Source organism: Artemia franciscana, chromosome 7 (genome assembly GCF_032884065.1).
Source record: "Artemia franciscana chromosome 7, ASM3288406v1, whole genome shotgun sequence".
Classification (NCBI taxonomy): Eukaryota; Metazoa; Arthropoda; class Branchiopoda; order Anostraca; family Artemiidae; genus Artemia; species Artemia franciscana.
In genome coordinates this window covers 5586219-5609121 of record NC_088869.1, presented here as the reverse complement: position 1 = coordinate 5609121, position 22903 = coordinate 5586219, and the positions used below count along the sequence as shown (strand labels likewise).

At 34.5% G+C, this 22903-nt stretch overlaps 1 protein-coding gene across 1 annotated transcript in view; it reads left to right on the top strand.

Annotated features, from left to right (window-relative positions):
* Positions 1-22649, top strand: part of LOC136028764 (islet cell autoantigen 1-like) — a 50494-nt gene extending 27845 nt beyond the window's left edge. The window contains exons 2-4 of the mRNA XM_065706663.1: positions 10486-10770; positions 14324-14503; positions 20225-22649. Coding sequence (XP_065562735.1) covers positions 10497-10770; positions 14324-14503; positions 20225-21039 — 1269 coding nt within the window. The 5' untranslated portion in view covers positions 10486-10496 and the 3' untranslated portion in view covers positions 21040-22649. The remainder of the gene's footprint in view (positions 1-10485; positions 10771-14323; positions 14504-20224) is intronic.
* Positions 22650-22903: the final 254 nt, after the last annotated feature.

The following is a 22903-nucleotide window of genomic DNA, read 5'->3' as shown; positions in this document are numbered from 1 at the left end:
GTTTTATACCTATGGAAATTTTGACCATACAATATTTCACCTTAATTTTCAGTTACTAGTTGCTTTTTCTCTGCCTTTAGTTCTTAATATGCAATTCCTGTTATTTGAGTAGAATTTTGAGCCATATCAATGTTCTTTTTCAAAATTTAGGAAATGTATTTGCATATCTTGAAAACCTTATAAAATGGAATTGAGCAAAGTTATGAAGCTGAAAACAATTTTGTTGTACTTCAACTAAGCAGAAGATCTACTTTGCAAGGTTTCACTTTTACAACACACATATTTTTAATGGTCATCAAAGGTCAGGGCCCTCTAGAGGGAGAAGGAGTGGAGGTAGTTGCATCAAAGTACCTTCCCAGGGCATACTTTAGTCTGTAGATTCATCCCTGAAAGTTTCATTTTCCTAACCTAAACCCTTTCTGAGATAGCAAGAAGTCAATTAACTAGAATTTTACCAAAATTATCAATAGCTTAAAAACATAAAAATTTGTAGGTGAGTCTTTGCTGCTGCTGCCAATTTTGGATTTAATCTTAGGAAAGTTAGTGAAAGTTAAAACAGTTTTTGCTGTTATAAGTTTAGAAAAGAAAGATCAAATAGCTTGCCTTTTTATTGTCAACAAAGCACAGGAAGTCTAGCAAAAGCTTGTTAAAATTGCAATATTGATGATTTTATTCCAGCAGCAATATTTCATAATAATTTCATTCAAGATGTGTTACAGTAATGTAGAAAAATGTATATTGCATTGATGAAGTCTTCAATCTTTTTATTTTGAGAGCCATAAAGGTGGTAATATTTGACTATGGAAGTCATTATTCTTTTATTTATTAAGGAATGCATATTTATCAATAACTATTGTAAAGAGTATAGTATAAAGTCATGCAAAGGACAATACTATATTTCATGTGATTATGTAAAATAGAAAAAAGTCATACTGATAATCTTTTATACTTCATTCTGTTATACATTGTTATGAATAAAGTCATAAAAACAGCTTTTTTTCTCTTGTTCTATTGAAGACTAACATGAAAAAAGTAAATAAATGACTTTTTTTTGTCTTTCTTAATATAGAAGTTAGACAATTAGACAATACAATGCCTTCTATCTGACTTTTTGTGTATCATCTACTGTTAATTACAGTAATAAGGTCTTTATTACTAATGGCCCTCTTGTCTTTGTTAAACTATGAATTTAACTTATGGGATAGAGTTAATGATACTTATGTTCAGCTTATGCTTCATAAATTCCTACACTAAGCTTAACAATACATATGAAGAAAACCAAAAAAGGCATTTGTGTGACTTTATACTGCATCAGTATGTATTTGTTAATCAAGAAAAAAAGTAAAAATATGGTTAGCTCATGGTAAAGCCTTGCTGTAACTACTTTGAGTAAAAAAACCATCTCAGATCTCTCACATCTGAAGTAGAAATCTTTTTCAAACTGAGCTATATTTTTAGTAGCTAATGTTGTAACAAAAAGTATTTGTATTCTTCTTTGGAGTAATTTAATATTTCATTTTAATAAATGAATTAATAATTTAATATTTTTACAATTCTGGTATGATTCAGTCCAAATTTTTAGCATGTTCTAGGTAGAAATAACCATGCAAAGCCTTTACTTGAGTTGAGGATATTATTTGATAATAGCTGACATAACTTGCAAGCTTGTACCTGGACAAACAAAAATCAGGATAATTTCAACTACAACTAGTTCTTGGCAAAAACTTTTATTCACACAGGTCTCAGATTCTCAGTCTCAAGCATAATAATATTTCAGTTTGGATCAACTCACCAGAACCTAAAACTAGGTTTTAACCAATTACATCAAAGATCAGTGGAAAGAAATTAGACAGAAATCTAACAACAAGTGAAATTACATCATTTTTATACAATTGTGAAAAAGGGCTATGCCAGTTTTGCCTTTCACTGAGAAAATCTAGTCTCACTGAGACTATCTGTCATGGCATTAATAAGCAAGCCTCCCAATTTGTATTTGTAAATGCAGTTAATAAAGGCCTGGATGTTACCTTTGAGCAAGTGACCTACCATGCATCTTGCTTCATCAATGTATTGTTGTAATTTTGCTCTGTCTTATCATACATAACCCTTTTGTTCTCACCATGCCCTATAGTTTCTGCACAAAAATCAACTCTTATGCCATTCCATATCTGTACCACTTGCCTATCCTCTATTCCTGTCATATTATCTTGTCACTAATCTTTGATATAATTGGTTGAAACCTAGACCTAGTCTTAGCTGCTGGTGAGTTGATTAAGTTGAACTATTATTAAGACTATGCCTAGGACTGAGACTCTGAGAACCAAGTGAACCAGAAGTTTTTGCTAAGTTGTAGTCTTAGTTGCAACTTTGACTTAGACTAAACCCTGTGTGAATGGCCACTAAGACCTTGGTTTTTCACTAATTTGAAGTCCAATGCTATAGTTTGCCTTCAAGATCCTTTGCTGTAATACAATTCATGTGTTTTGCTTATTAAGTATGATTGCAGGAAGAACTGGCATGCCAGACAGATCCATCTTCTAAAACTGACATTCAAATTCTTTGTGGTAAAGCAAAGTGAAAGAGAAGGGTAAAAAAAGAAGGCCCTTCCAGAGACAGAAGGCATAGAGAAAAAAGAGCAAATTCAGGCATAGCTGGCTGCAAGTCCCTGGATTTAAAGAGTGGCTTGCTAAGGACAAATCTTCTGATGGAAAGGAATTCTGTTCTTGTTGCAGTCAGTCCTTTTTATATGATAGATCAAAACTCTGAAAACAAGGAAAGAGTGCAAGGCAGAGTGAAAATATGAGGAAACTAGGAGCTTCAAGGAAGTTCACCACACAAATTGATTATCTCTTTACCACAGCAAAAACCTAGAAGAAGGCATAAAAGCCAAGTTTGCTACTTTCATTGTCAAAAAATCTTCCTCTGTTATTTATAGAAACTATAGTACCTTATGTGGAAAGTCTACCACACAAGGATGTTGTAGAAAAATTGGGCTAGATAAGCAGAATGTGACAAATGTGATCAGAGAGGCTTTAGGACTACACTACTATTAAATTTGTGTGATCAAATGAGAATAGTGGTTTGGATTATGTGTTGACATGTGCAATACTATGTTTAAGTGTTATAACTTAGTTGTGAAGAGAATCCAAGAAAAATTTCTATCTGTGATAAGTGTTAAGTGTAGCAGTCATTCAATTCATTTAGCTGCTTCTTATGCTTGTAAACAATTTCCAAAGCAATTGGAAGATCTGTGTTGCATGGTATATAATCATTTTGGTATGGGTGGCAAATAATGCTCTGAGTTCAAATTGCATCAGACATGTATGAACACCCTAGTCTTGAATATGATTGGCCCAAGTCAGACACGGTGGCTGTCCCAGGACATCTCTTTGAATGTGAGTTGAGGGACCATTGCATAATTAGCTACTTCTTAATTAGCATGCTTAGTAGCTACTTTCACAGTGTAGCTGCAGAAGATCCAACTCACACAAAAGACAGGGTATCACAAACCCTAAATAATCTACTGCTTTGGATTCAACTTGAGTTCCAGCTCTACATGCTGAAGCTGTTTACATATTTTAATCTTCTTTTTAAAAGTGAAAAACCTTTGTTTCACATAATAAAAGTAGAGGTGGAGATACTTCTGACAAAATTGACAATGAATTTCATGAAGACTAGCTACATTAGATCAACCTCCATTCTTCTATAAAGAATGTTATTGTTCCTATTATAGATCTTTTAGGCTTTACAAATATTAAAATTGCCTCCCTGTGATAAAAATTAGTTGTAGTCATCCATAAACTTGGCTTATAGCCAGATATAAAACATTTTATATGTTTGGTTACTGGATATAGTTGTTTCAGTTAATAACTGAACAAGACATATATAAAGCAAACATTAGAAACTTTGTGTACTGTACTGCCACTGCTGTCAGTTCATAGCAACAATGAGCCGCCAATGCAGCTGGAAATCCAACATAGCTGCGTATGATTTGCCCTCACTCTTTCCTTATGAAGAGTGTTACTCCTTATTCTCTATAAAATTGTCAGTGTCTTTAGGCCTCTTGTTTCAAGTTCTAACTGCCTTGTTTGATGACGGCCTTTTTTTTTTTTTTTTTTTTATACATCTTGTCCAATTCCATTTTGGGCCCTGGATCCTGTGTTGTGCAAATTGGCTTTTCAGCTTAGTTATGATGGCTCCCAAGCTTTTACTGTCTAGCTTGTCAAGTTTGATGTATCTACTATAGTAGTCAGTGGTTACCAAGTAATTTCTTCCTTCCCAGAACAGTAAATTGGTACCCACATGTTCACATGGGTACTCAGAAATTTCAGAATTCATGAGAGGTTCCTTTGGCTGGTAATTGCTGGATCATTGACATATTTCACATCTGGAGATATACTTGGTGATGTCAGCAGTGATGTTTGGCCAGAAAACGCATGAGTGCACACATTGTTTCATTTTGACAATGCCTAAGTGGGCTATGTGAAGATGGGTCATGATTTCTTGGCATATACATCCCAGTATTATGATTTGATCACCCTTTAAGAGGATTCCTTGGTATGTTGCCAGTTTATTTCTGTAATTCCAGTACTCCTGAATTTCAGATGGGCACTGTTTTTTGTGCTCTGGCCATCCTTTTTTGATGGTGTTGGCTAGAACTTGCATTTTTGGGTCATGTTTGGTACTGTCTGCAATGCTTTGCACCATTTGGTCTTTGATTGGGATGTGTTTCATAACATTATGCACATGGTGTCACCTTTGTAGCTATTGCATGAGCTAGAGTTAGTCCTGCTCCTTCACTAAGTAGTCATTCCCAAATCTTGTCTTGCTTAACTCCAAACTGGTTGTTCTGAGTGCGCATTCTTTTGCTGTGATGCGCAGCTCAGTGAAGTACTGCTCTATGGATTCACCGTCTCTCTGGTTACGTTTGTGGAACTGATATCTTGCAAATATAGAGTTCGCAAGTGGTTCAACATGTTCACTAAACTTCCTTAGATATGTTTCAACATTGTTTGTTTCATCGGCAGTTAATGTCCATGTATTGAAAATGTCTCTGTCCTTTTCACCAGCCCATATCAGCAAGTATGAGCATTTCATTGCACTTGTTTTTTCACTTAGAGGTCCTGTAAACATAAGTTCTGCATGCTGTTTGAAGTGTGACCAGGCAACTTTTAAGTTTGTTGCATCCCAATTTATTGATGGGCAAGCTCCAAATTCCATGTTGTATTCCTCAGACTTCTGACACCATGTGGAGTTTTCTATTATGCATCAAGCAGGTAAGCGGCAAGCAGGCAAACATCAATCACGTAAGTAAGTAAGCTTATGTCATGACCCAAGCACCTACAAAATAAATATAAAAATCAGTATGAAAAATCAATGTCTGATCACTTTAAATGGAGAACTCTACAGAAACTATGCTGCAAAGCAGCATAGTTTCCATACTATAGTACTTACAAATGCTAATTCTTGGAGTATATCCATTTCTGGTTGACCCTCCTCCTCCTCTATGGGGCAAACTAAAAATGCTTAAAGTGGGCTTGCTTACAGGTAACATTACCTATAGAGCAAAGCATATGAGTCCATGAGCCCTGCAGGCAGTACATTAAGGTCTGTATTCTATAGGCTATTTATTTAATAAACCTTGTTTGAGTTTTTTTTGTCTCTTTTTTTTAGTTTTATCAGTCTTTGTTGGTTAAGTATAGAATAAAGACCTTGGCCTGCTGTCTGCAGGGCTCATGTACTAATACACTTTGCTTTATAGGTAATGTTACCTGTAAGCTAGCCCCCTTTCCACATTTTTAGTTTGCCCCATTGAGGAGGAGAGTCAACCAGAAATGGATGTGCTTCTCTAATAATGACTAAAAAAAACAGTATAAAATCACCAGAACCCTGCTATATGCAGGAATATGTACTTTAGACAGCTTGTGATGAAACTAAACATTTCCCTCCACTCCTTCTCCCTCTAGAGGGTCCTTGCCTTTGATGACCTTTAAAAATCTGTGTGTTATTAAAGTGAAACCTTGCAAAAAAAGATGTTCTGCTGAAATGAAGTACAGCAAAATAGTTTTCAGCTTCACCACTTTGCTCAATCCCAATTTACAAGGTTTTAGAGATAAACAAATTTTTTTCCTAAATTTTGAAAAGAAAAACATTGATACGGTTTACAATTCTACTCAAATAATAGGAATTACATTTCCAGAACTAAATTCAAAGAATAAGAAACTGATAACTGAAAATTAAAGTAAAATGTTGTTTGTCAAAATTTCAATAGGTATTGACCTCTTATGTAGGCAAATTTCAGGACCCTCTAGTTACAATAGTTACCATCTATGCAACTTTTTCATCTGTTTTAGGAAAAGAGACTTTTTTATCTGAACTTGGTTATAGGTAGGTTTCTTTGTACTATGTTTCAAAATTAGTTTTCAAACATTGTTTACAATATTCATAATAAATTATGTAAGATATTGCATATAAAAATGCCAAATTTGGGTATTTTCTGATTTAACCTGTTTGTTCCCCTTTCTGGGGATGGAAATGCCATGCTTGACTATAGGTTTACATTGATTCAATTTGACACAGAACTGCTAAAAAACCATATCAACTAACAACAATTGAGACAGTACAAAAAACAAGGAAAATTCTGGAAGATTTGCTTGTGACCAAAGGAAGAATTACAGGAACCTCAATGTTGTTTTGATCAGGAGCTGACTCTAGTGTCTTATCTTGATAAGCCATCAAAAATGGTCAACTTGCCATGAGGGTACCAGTATCACATATCCAGTCTAGAAGTCCTGAGATCAATAGATACCGTAATAACAACAAAGGCAGTGATGATACATTTGAACAGCTATGTAGTTCATTGTCAGCTGCTGGGAAGACCATCAGCTTGCCCATGTGCATGTTTTATGGGCTGATCAACACTTATGTCATCTACTCCTTCAATATCTCTAAATGTGGTGGAAAACCAATTTTACAAAAGGCTTTCATGAATGTTCTGTTCAAAGAGTCAGCTCAGCCATATATGGCAACTTGAATAGAGACCTCAACTTCGCAGTGCTTGATTTGACTCAATATCAGTCAAACAACAGAGGTGACTGACACAATACATTTCATGACATTTAATCTGTGGAAGGATAAGAACAACCTGTAGTCTTTGCCCAGTATATGTTTTCTGAAATGACTACCAATTTTTGTAAACACTACAAAATACACTTTCATGGTGAACACCATGTGATGTTATGCACCCCATATGACTCCAAAAAATGACACCAATTTTTTCTGCTGTTTAGAACATTCTTTAAAGATTTGATTTTGATAATTCTCACTTTTAAAATATACCAAAATGATGAATTTTAGAAGTCAGCATTTCTTCAAGTAGTGAGTTTTACCAAAGCTTACCATCTAAGTAACTTTTTAGGAATCTTACCTTTCTAGGATTAAATAGGGTAGGCTGTAAGGGTGACTTCTGTCTTAATTTCAAAGTTGGAAGTAAAAATTTTCTAAGATTGTAGTAAGCTGAACCCAACTAGCTTAGTCCTAATTAGACAATCCTAACCTGAAAAATTGATGTTCATGTCTTGAAAGGTACATTATGATCAAGATATTTGGCCCAGACTAGGTACTGTCTGAGTACTGGGCTCTTATTTAGGACAAGTCTTATTTAGTCACCCTCTCCTTAAGGGAAAACTATAAAGTCCTGACAACAACTTAGAAAAACACTTATTTATACCATTCCTAAAATCGCTTGACTCTGCTATATTTTGACCCCACCCCCTAATATGCAAATATGTATCCTGATTATAGTAAGTAACATCTGAAAGCACCAGAAAGAAAAGGGTTTGTCTATGGATTTTCTTTAATGTATATAATCTGGGTGTATATTTACATATCAGGAGGGGGACAGTAAAGTAAATTGATGCACTTTTAGGGATACAATAAGTAAACATTTTAGAATTTCAAAACTTTTTTCAGAATTCTAGAATATTTACTTTTGGAGAGAGTTCCAATGAATAAGAATTATAGGACAGAGCCCCAAGTACCAGGATGGTCCCAAATCTTTGGCAAATGTATTGAGTGTATCTTTCCTACACCTATTAGAATGTATGTTTCCTAATCTCGGAGACAGTGTGTATAGGTTTAGATAGTTCAGAATGACTGATAGTTAGGAATAGATTTTCTGGGATAGGCCAACTAAAATTTTGGAAAACTTTGTTTTACAACATTAGAACTTTAGACAAAACTCAGGACCTGTAATATGATCTTTGTTGGAATTTGTTTTTTAAATTTCAACTCAGCCTTTGCTTTTAATTGTTTGAAATATTTACCAAAATATTATTTGAGATGGTTTTTACAAGTGGATAACAATGGGATAAAACTTGAAAGTATGATTAATAGTGTCATGCCAAATATTAAAGAGTTTGTGGTAACAAACTGTAAGTAAGGAGCCATGCAGTTTAATAATAACCAAAGCTGTAAGAAATAGTCTTGTTCAATAGATAGTTTAATAGATAGGCTATGTCAAAGAATAAAATTTTGATGCTTATTCAGAGTATATGAAATTTATCAAGTTTAATGTTACCCATCAAAAGTTGCAAGCCTGATAAAATTTGCCAGTTTTTTGAAAAAGGGGGAAACAACCCCAAAACACCAAGTGATCTTAATGGAAATCGCATCATCAGATTTGGCATATCAGAAAACCCTACTGTAGAGGTTTCAAGCTCATATATACAAAATTGTGAAAATTTGTATTTTTTGCTAGAAGAAAGAACATAGATGTGTGTTTACTTTATTTTACTTTTTATTTGTTTTCCCTTGCTGTGATTTTGTCAAACCGGTGATCCTAGAAGATCAGGAGAGGGTTCATTTGATTAGAAATCATAAGTTGTAGTCTCTTTTTAAGTGACTATTTGATGGCAGCAAGCCTTATTCCCCATGCCCCCTTTCCCCCAAAAGTCTCCTGACCAAAATTTTGAGATAGCTATTTTGTTCAGCATAGTTAAAGGATCTAGCAACTATGTCTTTGACAATGAACTACCCCCCTCCCCCACCCACAGTTCCCAGGGGAAAGGCTCCAAGCTATGGAAACTTGCTTATTGTTCACATATAGTAATGATTATTGGCAAAAGTATACAGACAATTATTTTTTTTTGGGGGGGGGGGTGGGAGAATATTTTCATGAGGAATTTTTCATGAAATGGTCAGATTATTTAAAAAAAAACGATCAGAAATTAAATTTTTAAAAAGCAAGTTTTTTCACCTGAAAGTAAGGAGCAACATTGAAACTTGAAAAGAATAGAAATTATTACATAAATGAAGGAGGTTGACCCCTCCTCAATACCTTGCTCTTCATGCTAAAGTTTTTGTAGAACTTAAAAAAGCGTATTGTTCTAACTAAGTGGTCCTTGTGTTTCAAGAGTCCTCAAATAATTGGAACAAAAAGTCAAACTTTAATGTAAAGAGTGAGGCATTAAGATGGGGGCTACCTCTTTCATATAGATAATAATTTCCGTTCATTTTAAGTTTTAAAGTTGCCCCTCCCTACTCTCAGTTGAAAAAAACCTGTTTTTAATTTAAATATAAAGGAAGAATTAGGTGCAAGCAGAAACTAGCACAATTACTTTGGCTGAGAGCAATATTATTTGCATAATCAAAAAAAAATTCTGACAGGAGAAAATTTAGTGTTGTTGTACTAAGTACCCTGGATCTAGTTGATGTCATTATCTCCATCATGAACCATCTCAAGTGTGATTATGGTATGAATTTAGAACCACAGACCAAAGCAAGGCGCCTTCCTACTAGTGCTACCATTACTAACATAGTAACTAACATTACTAAGTTAGTAACTCCATTACTAACAGACCTCCCCCAGTGATTTTCACTGTTTTGAGCTTTGAGTTGATAATAGAACTCTCCAGAGTTGTTTCAGCTATATGCTGACATCCTGTTTTGCCCAGATAAGACTAGGGGGGTTTGCTAGAAATACAGGGAATTAGTTGGTGAGACTAAAGCACAAACCGCAGCCAATGAATCTAACAATGTCATTTGAAATCTACAGGTAGTATACAGTACACTACTAATGAATACAAGATTAGAGAAAGGTTCTTAAAGTATCAGGGATGAAGTTCCATGTTAGTTAAGTACCAATTTATCTTTATATGGAAGAATTTTGTTTTGTATCTGTTTTAATGACCATGGCCCTTGGAATTTTATCAATAAATTCGATTCCATATTTTCTGTCATTATATTTTTCCAAATGTCTTGTCATACAAATTGGATGAGAAGGGTTCTTTTGATCACTCTCAAATTCTGTCATTGCCCTCTACATCCCTACAGGGTGTCAAATTAAGATTTCAAGATAGCTGTCATGATCAGAACAGTCCATTTTGCGTGTTTTCAGTCAGGTGTAAATCTAATTGTTCTTTGTTCATATTTTTGTTTTTTAAAATCTTGAAAACTTTCTTTAGACTATGATAATCTTGCTTGTAGGTGCCTGGAAGATGGAAGTTGAGGAAGCCATCAACAAGCTTGAGCAAACTCTTTGGACAACTAAATCTATTGTCACAAGGAAGATTAAAAAATCTGAAGAAACCTTAGTGGCTCCAAGTGACCTAGAACTAGAGTCAAGACTTGAATTGTTTTCTTCAATTGATGAGACAACCACACAAACTGAAATAATAATGAAGATTTACAAAGAGAGACTCTGCCTTTTAGCATCAGAAGAAGCAGCACTTGCAAATTTTCTGAGGGATGTTGGTAAAGCTGATAAAACAGGTATGATTACACATTCTGTGAAACCATGTCTGCACCTTAAAAGTGACTCTGGGTTCAATTTGGGTTGATAATGCACCCTCTATCAGCATGCTACCTTTCAGTGACACTTTCTTCCAGGTGTATTGTATCATTGATTTTTTTTTAATGCAAATGAAAAAAATTTTGGTTTAAATAATGGCTGTTTTGCCAAAAATGTAGTTTTTGTCAAAAATTGTGTCTTATTATAGTGCTATCAAGAAGAGTGTATAAAAGACACGTAGAGCAGTAACTTTTAAATGAGCCATTGAAAAAAATTTCCACACTCAGTTCTTGTATGATATAGTCCCTGATATATTTCTCTGATGCTCAATCCTGATTAAACTCTTCTGATTTATTTCTCTGATGCTCAATCCTTATTGAATATACCCAAGTAAGATAAAAATAAAATACTCTAGAAACAAATTTTGGCTTTATATTTTCCATCTATTCTGTCACTTCTCTTTGTCTTGTCTCATGGTTCTATAATGCATCAGTGAATGAACAACTTAAGCAGTAGGGGCTATATCATACAAGTACTCTACACTCTTTCGATTGCCTGCTACTGTTGGTAAAAAACAAACAAACAAAAGGGGACAGGTTACTGCTACCCATGCAAAAAAAGACATTCCTTGTCTTTCAAGTTGGGGGGCCCAAAACCTCCAGCTCAAGGTTTTTCAACCATGGTCATTTCAATGGTACATTTATCATTTCGATCCACTGACATTTTGAGGTGTTTCAAGCTCTTATTCAAAATTTGAAAAAAAAGTGTTTTTGCCATGAACTTATATTATTAAGATGAACCTGTGTAATGCTTGTTATTCCTGAATTGTTTTTTAATGAAAAATGGTCTTACTTGGCAGTTTTTTTAAAACATGTTTTAAAGTTTTTGGTAACTATGGGCTGTGGCTGGCTCTTTACTGGTGTTGCTGGAACCATGGTTTTGGTTGGTTTATGATTCGTGGTTCATGGACCTGTTATGAGCATGTCATTTTTTCAGTAGCACTACATTATGAGTGTGCTACCTACCACCAGATCTCTATGATTTTCTTAGCATTTATTAGCGAAATGCCAAGTTATCAGCAGTATTTTTTAGTCCTTTGTAGCATACTCATAAGGTAGTGCCACTGAAAAGTTGGCCTGCTCACTAATGACATACAATCTGGGGAAATTAATATTAGAGGGCAATATTGTTTATATGGAACTTCCTAATTTATAAGATACTTTAATGGTACATATTTTCTGAGTTTTAGTAGTATGTCTGTCAAGCAATCCAAACCTCAAGATCACTTTTTTAGTTAGTGATAGGTGGCACATTGCCTTATGCTGTTTTAATTTGCAATTGACGGGGGGGGGGGGGTAAAGATGTCAGAATAATTGTGTTTTCACTCTGTTATCAGAAAATCATCCCCATTTTTGAAGATCTTGTTGCGTGGGCCATATGCTGATAATCCTTCATCAGTTTACTAATACCGTTTTTATGTCTTTGCTTGAAGATTTGTGCTATTGCTTTTTTATTCTAAAAGAACAATATTGCTGCAAATAAGGTAGGAAGTGAGGTTAATAGCTGGTTTTATGCTCAATCAGGAGTTAGCAGGGTTGTATCCTAGCCTCATTTATATGGGTTACTTTGATGAATTTGTCCTAAGGAACACGGCAAATGCTGTGGGAAGTCATGGAATCCAATGTGAAGGTAAAATTCTCCTACACTTTAATTATGCAGATGACTTGGTGGTCCTAGATAAAAAATGTTAGCAAAATGAGTAACTTCTGGGAGTTTAGGGTGCAAGAATAGGGTTTAGAGTTATTATTAGGAAGGACATGTTGCTTAGACTAGGATTCAATGAAGGTGAAGAGTCTATGCTGGGTATCAAGAAGATTGATTATGTGGATAGCTTCACTTACCTTAGTAGTATTATTAGTTATGATGGTGGATCCAGTGGTTTTCTATATTCGGCTATAATTTGGTAATTGACAGACAGCCTCATATGTTTTTTATAGCTTCTTGGAGCATTCAACAAGGTGTGTTACCTAAAAAATGGCTCCAAGATGTGTGGCCAATATCTTCCTTTAGCTCATGGGATTGCCCCACGTGCAATTTCAGATGATTTGACTCTCCACGTTGTTTCTCAACACACTTTGACAAGAATAGTTTCATTCAAAAAAAAATTCTGAGAGGCTGTGCGCTTGACAAACATTGATGTCTCTGCTGTCTGAAAAAAATAATCTACATGCGGTTCCAGAGATGGCCAGAAAGGAAAATGTTACCCCACCATTTAACTTGTCTTACTGCCTGTTTACTTCCATGTAAAACGCTAATGTGAAAAGTCAAGTTATCGAGATATTATATGACAAATTACATGATTTTTGCACAGGAGGGGCCAAGGGATGCCAGAATATTGGAGTTCATCAAAGGTCCATATAAAAAGAGAACGATGGTACTTTCTAATGAATGATGAGGTTGTGGTGGTCCATATTACAATATGGACCATTCAAGGTCCATATGAAAAGAGAACGATGGTACTTCCTAATGAATGATGAGGTTCGTATATAATCATTATTTCTTTCTCTTCTTTATATGACTATAAGGCTTAAGAAATACAAACCAAAAAAAAATAATGTCATGTTAGAAAATTTTTTTTCCTTGATTTAATTTTAAATTAAAAAAACTGGGAGTGTTTCTTTGGCACATTTGCATGTATATTTAGAATACCTGAGTAACTTCTTGTGGCCAATCACCATTAGTGAGCCCACAAATTTGTTGACGGTTTTACTTGCTTTATCATTGAACATAAACTAACATGAATAGCATTTGTGGTCTTTTTCAAAAATTGAAGGTGAATAAAATCAGGGATTCACCTTCATTGTGGCTCGCTATTTCAAAGATATTTGACAAACGCTGCTAATGGTAAGGGTGTGACGGGGAAACTTTCCCTGTTTTTGAATAAATTTTCATTTTAATTATTTGTATTTTTTTTGTTCTAAAAAATAGCACATTATTTTTTGGTTTTTGTTAATTTTAGGTAAACAGAAGGTTAGAGGGTGCAGCCACCCAAAGGACCTATGTCTTTTATGTGGTTATTAATTTTTTTTTTATATATAATTTAGTCATTATTTTTTGGCTGAAGTAAATAAAAATATCTGTAACGAATTTTTCGCATATGTAGCTGAAAAATAAGAAGGAAAACAGTTCTTACTAGAGTTTTTCTTTTAAACGTCTTTAATACATTTGTTAACGTGCAGACACATGGAATAATAGTTTATTCCCTTAAATTTACTGTGTATAATAGTTTATTACCAAGGAAATTACCTATGAGTTTATTACCAATATTAATAGTTTATTACCGATATTCATTGTTTATTACCAAGGGAAGTACCGAGGAGTTTATTACCAATATTAATAGTTTATTACCAAGGGACTCGGGTGTTTCAAAAACTAGCTTGTAGCCGAACGAATGTAGCTTTTACCTTTCGGTAATAGGGTCTAGGTCTGAATAAGGCAGCCTTGGTGAGTCCTGACGTTTATCGCCCTTTTCAGGTGCTGGGAAAGTCATGGGCACTGCTGCCAAAGCTATGGCACAGGTTGCCCAGCAAAGAGCTGCCTTGAGGCATCCCATTATGAGGCTTCATCAGGAAGTAGTCACATTTAGGAAACGAGCCATAGCTGATTCTGCAAAAACAGTTGCAATATGTGAAAAAAAGAGAGACGATTATAAAGGTAAAGTAATTGTCTGGATATATTTTAATGGGATTTTTCCAAAGTTTCCTTTTTTTTGGGGGGGGGGAGGCTTGTAAGTTGTTGTTTAATCATATTTTTACTAATCTATTTCTAAAGAAATATGCATGAATAATAACATCTGAAGGATTTTGGAAAATTTTAATGAGATGACAGTAATTTGAGCACCGTAATCAGGAACGATCTATTATGCACTTCCCTAAAATGATGAAAACACTTTTACTTTCGTTATCAGAAATCTAAACGTTGGGTTTTTAAGAACTATTGAATCCCAAAGAATTCCCAAAAAATTGTTGAGCGTTTTGATAGCCGCATCTATATCTTGTTTTATTTACCTATGTCAGCTGGAAGAAGGAATTTAATAAAAATGCTGATTTTTTTTCTATTTTTATATTTGTCGTACCTGGCCTCTCTTCCTCTCTCTATCCTTTTCTCTCTCTTTCTCTTTGCATAATGATTCATTCTTTTCTTTGTTTGACCTACAGTGAGTATTTCAATAGCGTCTTGTGTATCTAATTTTTATTTATCTACATTAGCCTATAAAAAAAAAAAAAAATTCAAAAGATGTGCTATATTTCCTCAGTATGAATATTTTTTTCATACCTGGCTTCTCCCCTTCTTTCCTTGTCCCTTTCTTGGCCCATTGTTTCGTTTTTCTCTTCTTTTTTTTTCTTTAGACTTACATTGGGCAAGTTATTGGCGCCCTTTATATCTTATTATATTTACCTAAGTTAGTTGACAAAATAAATTTTCCGTTAGATACACTAGATCTTCTCTATTTAAAATTTTTGTTACTGGTTTCTCTCTCTCGTTCTTTCTGTCTTTATGTCTCCACCCCCCTTTATTTTTTCATCTTTCACTCTTGTTTTCTCTCACGCGAAGTATTAAATTAAGCAATAAGAGTATATTATATCTTTTATATAGCTGTAAGCAAATAGAAAATTTTCCTATAGGCTTTTATACCTTGTACTTACATCTGAATAATTTCTGAGAAAAACGCAAAAGTTTTTAACTTTTAATTGTAAAGTTTTTAAGTTTTAAGTTTTTAACTTTAAGTTTTATTTCTAACTAAGTTTTAACTTTTTTTTTTAAGTTTTCAAAGCTGCTTCTGATACCGAAAAAAAATCCGTCGTATTTTTTTTAAAACATATGAAAAAGTAGATACTAGGTTTTGTTAGTGTTTTCCTAGCGAGGTCAACATGAAATTTAACTGATAAAACCTAGATCTAAGCTTGTTTTCATTAAAAAAAAATGTTAGCAGTACTCTAGCGCCTACTAACATACCAATTTTAGACGAATATGCACATTTGGACTTCTATTTTTCTTTATATGGGTTATCTGCATCTATTGTCTATTAGTCTATTCGTCTTCGTCTATTGGAACAGATGTGACCAGAAGGTTTTTCCAAAATTGGCTTCGTCTATTCGTCTTCGTCTATTGGAACAGATGTGACCAGAAGGTTTTTCCAAAATTGGCAAAAATTGCTAAGCATCATTGGGCATAATTTCTCTACGATGGTGTCCTTTTTTTCGAAAATGCCTCTTGGTGTTGAATCTGACTCAGGTATTTTTCCTGCTGTTGAATGGCTTTTGAAGAAAGTCAGAAATCTCAACTTCATTGTTCTCAAAGCTTGTGCGATAAAACAGATGTCGGGATCCTTGACGGAACTCAGCTTCAACAATGTCTTTCAAGTAAGGCAGCTTGACCCTCTTTATGCTAGCTCGGTTTTTAGAGGTCCTATTTCGGAAGGAACTGTCCATTGTGATAGCAGTTACTCCTTTCAATGACCCACTGACACGTGTCAAAAAGCAGCAAAATCATGAATTTTTCCCGTTTTTTCATCTTTACCTCAATGTTGCCGTGAATTCCGTCAGCTGGATTATGAGTGTGTCCCTTTGTAAGGTACATGAGAATGATGCACTCTGGCCCGAAATCTTGGTGGACTATTTGTACAAGGGCTGTGTATAAGACCCAGTTCTTATTCTGACCTGAACAATTATCCATCCAGAGTATGAATTCTCTAACTTCACTTTCACTTGTTGCAGTGATTACTGAATAGAGAGTCAACAATGTTCTCAGCCCCCCTGCCTCTTAGTACCTCATGTCACAGAACACAGAAAGAGTTTCCTGACCCAAAAGATCCTGGATGTTTCGGATGTACCTTTACAAATGTCTCGTTGAAAACTACCAAACGACTAATAAAATTGGACTCTTTATTTTCGGGCAATTCTGGAAGCAAGATCACCTTCCGGAGGTCCACTGCTTAAACTCTTGTATAGGGACTCTCGTTTTCGCTTGGTTCTTCCTGATACTTGTGGGTAGCTTTCCTAGCCATATATATGTGCAGCTACCATTCATCTTTCCAAGAACTGTCGAGTTCCTGATCAGGTAACTCTTCATCATCCACCTCAATATCATTCGGTTTTTTTGAATATCGCTCACATGTCGGACAAGTATCAGATACTGGTATTTTCAAAGAAATATTCATGGTTTTTCAGAATTCACCTGCATATTTCAACTGAGATATGAACGTCAGTGTGTTTTTGTAAGAAATCATCGAACATGAACTGGATACTCAACGAAGAAGGTAAGCATTTACATTTGGTAAATTTTTTCTTCGGTAGTGTGGGGTACATGGCTTGAAGCTGTTGATATGTGAAATAATCTTTTATTTGATTTCTAATGAGATTTTTTGCCCAGGTTTTTTTTTTTTCACTGTTTTCACAGAGATTCTGACCGACAATTCCGTTTTTTATTTTCTTACACAATTCGGTAATAAATGTTTTCTTGTATACTGGAATTTTTGTTTAGAGGTATGCCACAGCCTTTGGAAGAAAATAAAGCCTCGATTCATTTTGTTAAATGGTTTCTGTGAAGTCTTTGCAGCGCGGTTGTTTTTGTCATGTTCGGCGTTTGATGGGAGTCGATTTTACACATACTGTAAGCCACTTGAGCCTCGACTCAAGGTTCTTCCCAAAGGCTCTTTCAGATTGCAAATCGATTTTCTTTTGTAAGTCCTTTGCTTTACTTCTTACATAATGGTTCACAAGAAGTTAAACCGTCTAACGGGTGTTTCAACTTGTCTCGTGTTATCGTTTCTTCCCCACCTTTGGCTCTTTCTCGTCCAGGATGTGACTTTATGCTAAATTGTCCATGTGCAGAAAGGTTTCCTTGCCTATCATGTTTTGAACATTCGGTGAAGGACAGATTAAGGAGTTCGTGTGGTAGGTCAGGAGCAGCTGGTGCAATCGCTTGCACACTGTTTAGTAGAGCAGCAATCTCATCAAATATCTCCACATCTACCTCATCCAAAACACGAATTTGCATCAAATGTAAACTTTCAATATAGTCGCCATCATTATCGGTGCCCAGTATCACTGGAATTTCGTGTTTGTTATCGACCAAATTGGAATGCATAGCAGTTGATAATGTACAGGGAGATTGGACTTGTTCGTAAGGTAACGGTCTGCAACAGAAAATGAAATTGTGATTCGTTAAACATTAGTTTAGCTGATACACTCTATGCTATGCAATATAACCAGTCGCTGCAGCCTAGTAAAGAGCAAACCTTGGCCCATAGCAATCAAAAATTAAAGATTCTAAAAATAGTAGTTAGTGCTAAAAATTCCTTTTTCTATAACAATTCAGGAATAGTAATTGTTTCTCAGGTTAACCTCAAATATAAATTTTTATGACGAAAACAAATTTAGTGGATTTTTTAAAGTGTCTGTAACCCCTCAAAAGTGTGTCAGATTGAAATAAAAAGTATACCACTGAAATCATCATGGCCAAAAATCCTTTTATTCTTTTAGCATAACACTAGTCAATTTTACATATAGTTATAAGGTATGGGTTGAGGGGTTATACTTTTGGTTGGTTTTAAGTTTCAACTTCGCTCTTTACTTTCAACACACACAAAAATGGATAAATCTATACATTCACGGAGTATACCCCCGCCTCCCTAATGTGCAAATATATATCCAGAATTGCATCCTGATACCAAATATAACGTTCATTTGTGTCGTTATGAACTTTACCTCCAGCCCTAAATATATTCAAACAAGGGTATATATTTGTACATTAGGGGGGTGAGGGTAAAGTTCATTTGCGACACAAATGAATGTTGTATTTGGATTCGAGATGCAGCTCTGGGTATAGATTTACACAATAGGGAGGTGGGGTATATATTCAGTTAATGTATAGTTTTATCCAATTTTTTGTGTTGAAAGCAAAGAGGAAAGTTGAAACTGGTTTTTTCTCATAAGCTGTCAAACAAAAAAGATGACAGATAGTATTTTGAAGACCCGAATCTTGGTATCTTTTTGGTTATCTGGAAAGTATGTTTAGACAAGGTTAAGTACTGAAATTAGTAAAAAAAAACAAAAAAGGCAAATACGCAGAATAACAGTGTGCATTCAAGTTGTATCTGTTTCTCTACAGATTCTATGGCTGATGTCTAGAGAAACATCCCAATATAGGCCTACCCAGCCTGCACCGTACTTATGGTCACACCTGGTAATGATACTGATAAAATAGTCTCACCTGTTATGTTCCAACTCAAGCTGTTCTTTTGCTATCGCTTTACCATGAGATACCATCGATAGTGCTGTATGCATTTTTGCAATTTATGCATAAACAATGAAGTGATGATGCTGATGCTATAGCGCTGCAGCTGCTGATGGTATTTTGCTGGTAAAGCGTAATTTGTCAGGTACTTGGTTTTGGCGAAAATTTCGATTTCTAGTATGTACGTACTAGGAAAACTTGAAAAAAAAAAACTTAACAAAGCAATGATGAAAATAACTTTTTCAGATTTAATGGACTTATTTATTAAAAAGTTGCAAAATATAATCGCAAAGTTGAAATTTGTCAAAATTATTGGGTGCGAGGAGTAAAGGTATGACGGATTTATATGTAAGTTATGACGGGTTTTCAAATATTTAATTAAATATCAAATGAATAGGTCTTTTGTGTTTAATATGTTGCGGGGAATTATATATTTTTTTATATATATTTATGCTGATGCTGTAGGCTTGTATTTACTTTGGCTTGATTTATTTTTATTTTATCAGTGCTAATGTAAGTAATATTGTCAGTGGTAGTTTTTATTTTCGTAGTGTATGTAACATTGTCAGTGCTAAAGTATGGCATGTGCACTGGTTTGTGCACTGTACCACGGTACCAGGCATGTGCACTGGTTTGTCATATTTATTTATTTAATTGTTGCAAATTAAAAATTATCTATCTATCTATCTATCTATCTATCTAGGAATGACACGAAAATAAAGCTGAGGTAGATACTAGGTAAAATAAATGAAATTAAACATCGGAGAATTATTTCGTTTGCACCTTTGGATTCCTCGTGGTCTAGTTAGTCGGAATCCATTTTTAACTGAAATTCGATTTTTTGTAGATACTATATTTTGTCAGAAGAAAGCCGCTTTAATGCAAATGGCAATTGTCTTTCGAAACTCGGATCCTGATGCCACCCTTCAGGGGCAGAAAATTATATTCTTATTCATATATTTACTTTTGGTATGGATGAAGCTCGTAGCAAATTTTACTTCTAGGCTCTTTAATGTGGATGGCGAATGTTTCTCAATCTTTGGATCCTGATTCCGTCCATCAGGGGCCAAAGAAAAATTTGTATTAATATATTTATTTTTGGTATGGCTGGAAGCTCATAGCAAATTTTACTTCTAGGCTCTTTAATGTGGATGGCGAATGTCTCCCAAACTTTGGATCCTGATGCCACCCGTCAAATGATGAAGTTTAGAAAAGTTCAAGGACAAGTAAAAGATTGTAAAAAAACCTATGACGGAATGAAGCTTATTGCCATACAGAAAATTGATCTTCTCGCTGCTGCTCGAAGTAACCTTTTTTCTCACAGTATTGCCAACTATCAGAAAATGTTCATAGAATTTTTGACAAGTTCTAGCCAATGCTTAGAAACAGCAGCGGAAAGACTTAAAGAACCGGTTAAGTTCCGGTTTTCGGTTTTAAAAGAGTTAGGCACCCTTGAGAGTCTCAATGAAGAAGGGGTTGAAGGATCATCAAATGATAAATTGCTTTTTGACTTCGATTACAGTGACCAAAAACCTAGTGATGAAAGTACCAGATGTATTGATGAAGGTGATGGTGACCTTATTGATACCAGTCAGCTCTTAGCTGAACTAAATGATGCTCTTGATGGTTTTAAGGCTGTTGAACCGGAAACAACTGATTTACTTGATTTAGGTCTAAGTCAAATCGGACAAAGCGTAAACAAAAATCCCGTAGAGGCTGATTTTGATTACACTGACATCTATTCTCCAATAGTGATAGATGGCCTACCAAATGATTTGTCCCAAATGTTGGATTTGAAAAGTGTTCCTGAAGTTTATGGCTCTTCAAGTGTTAAAAAGCAAGAAATTAATCCAACACAGAAGACAGAGACCAAGAGTCATGTAAAATGGTTTGACCTGTTTTCCGAGTTAGATCCACTTGCAAAGCGTACAAATGGTCTTGGTGACTGTTGAATGAGTATTATGTGCTATTGACTCCTCTGACTGTGGTGATTGAAAAAGCATAATCTTGCATTTTGTAATTTTTACAGGCAAATGAAAAAGCTGAAAAAATTATTTTGGGGTTTTAAGTTGTTGTTGACGAATAGTTGTTTGTGCAACAAGGTGTTCAGGATAAGAGATATAGAATTTTGCTGTCAAATAATAAAAATTGTAACTATTTATAAAAATGCAGCATTGTGAGAAACCGTCCTTTCTCTTAAATTTTGTATTAGAATGAAATGAATAATCCATTTTGATTTTTTCAGTTGTTGTTGATGGAATTGTTTGGACGATGACTATGTAACATTCAAGATGAAATAAATACAATTTGATGTCTTAAACTCAAAATTCCAATTATTAATGCGTTTTAAAAAAGGAAAAATAAGATGTTTTGAAAGAATAGATGTAGCGCATTTTTTAGACTGCTTATAGTCTCAAATTCCAAATTAGGTAGAGAAACGCGGATCACACCAATCGATCGAAATATTTTGTTTCTCTGGGGGTGGGGGTATATACCATTTTGTTGAATAATGCCAGCTACCGCCTTTTAAACTACTGCAGTCGTGTTGGTGTTTTGCCTTAGTCATTGATGCGATGAAATGGACAAAGAAGAATTGTTTATTTTTCATATATGGACAAAATGAAAAATGTCGGATTTGGGGAAACTAAAATTCCTTTATGTCTGCGTATCTGGATTTGAATGTTACTGCTGAAATTATCATTTTGCCGCGCATGTATTGACAAGGCGATAGTGATTTGTCAGTTAATATTGGTGAAGGGATTATTAAATTGCAAATAGCCTTTTAAAGTACTAATATAATACAAAATGACTTTTCTTATTTGTTCTAGTGCACCAACATGTTGTGATTGCATCATTGCACTATTTATTTATTTTTATATATATTCCTGTGTTCGTTATGTTTTTGTTCGGCTTTCTAGTCAGTTTTGCTTGTAATGGTGCTACATTAAACAAAAAACAGCAAATGTTTAGTTTGAAGTATAGTAATAATTAAAACCATATGCTTTGTCGCTCGAATTCTTGATTTTGTTTATTTGTTGACCAAGCCAACAAGCCTATCTATGGTCTTCTATTGCATACTATTATAAAATTCCATTTTTATAGTTTATCTTTTGTTTTTTCAATGTATGATTTATTTTGCTAGTCATTCCACATTTGATCTGCATTTTCTCCTGTTATATATAGATATATTCTCTTGTTTTATTTTACTTTGGAACGGTTTTCTAGTCACTTGTTTGCATTGATGCCACATGTCAGAAAAATAAGAATATATTGTTTGGTTTGACTTTTATTAATTATAAAAGCACTGTTTTTTTGTCACTCAAATCCTCAATTTTGCCAATTGGTTGACCAAGTCAACAAGCCTTTTTGTGGTGTTCTAGTACATTCGATTATAGAATTCCAATTTTATTATTTTTATTTTCTGCTTTTCTAATTTGTGATTTATTTTGCTAGTCATACTACTTCTGATCTGAATATTATTTTATTGTATTATAAAATTATTAGTCAGCCTTGTGTGGATGTATCTACTATATCTTTGTTTCATTAAATCTTTATATCAGCATTTTCTTACTACTTAGTTCAAAATGTTTGAATATCTGTGATTTTTTTTTTTCATTTAAGGTGTGACCTGGTACCCTTGCTCTTATTTGGGCTGGATATTGCCCTAGACCATAAATGTACAAGTGCCAGCACAAAAAGTCCAGAGTTTTTTGGAGAGCAAGACATTCTGCATGGAAAATAGGGGTATCATTTGAGCAGGGGAGTCGCTTGGGAGGGGTAGTTTCTCCTAATAATTTGGGGGAAAAATTATCATAT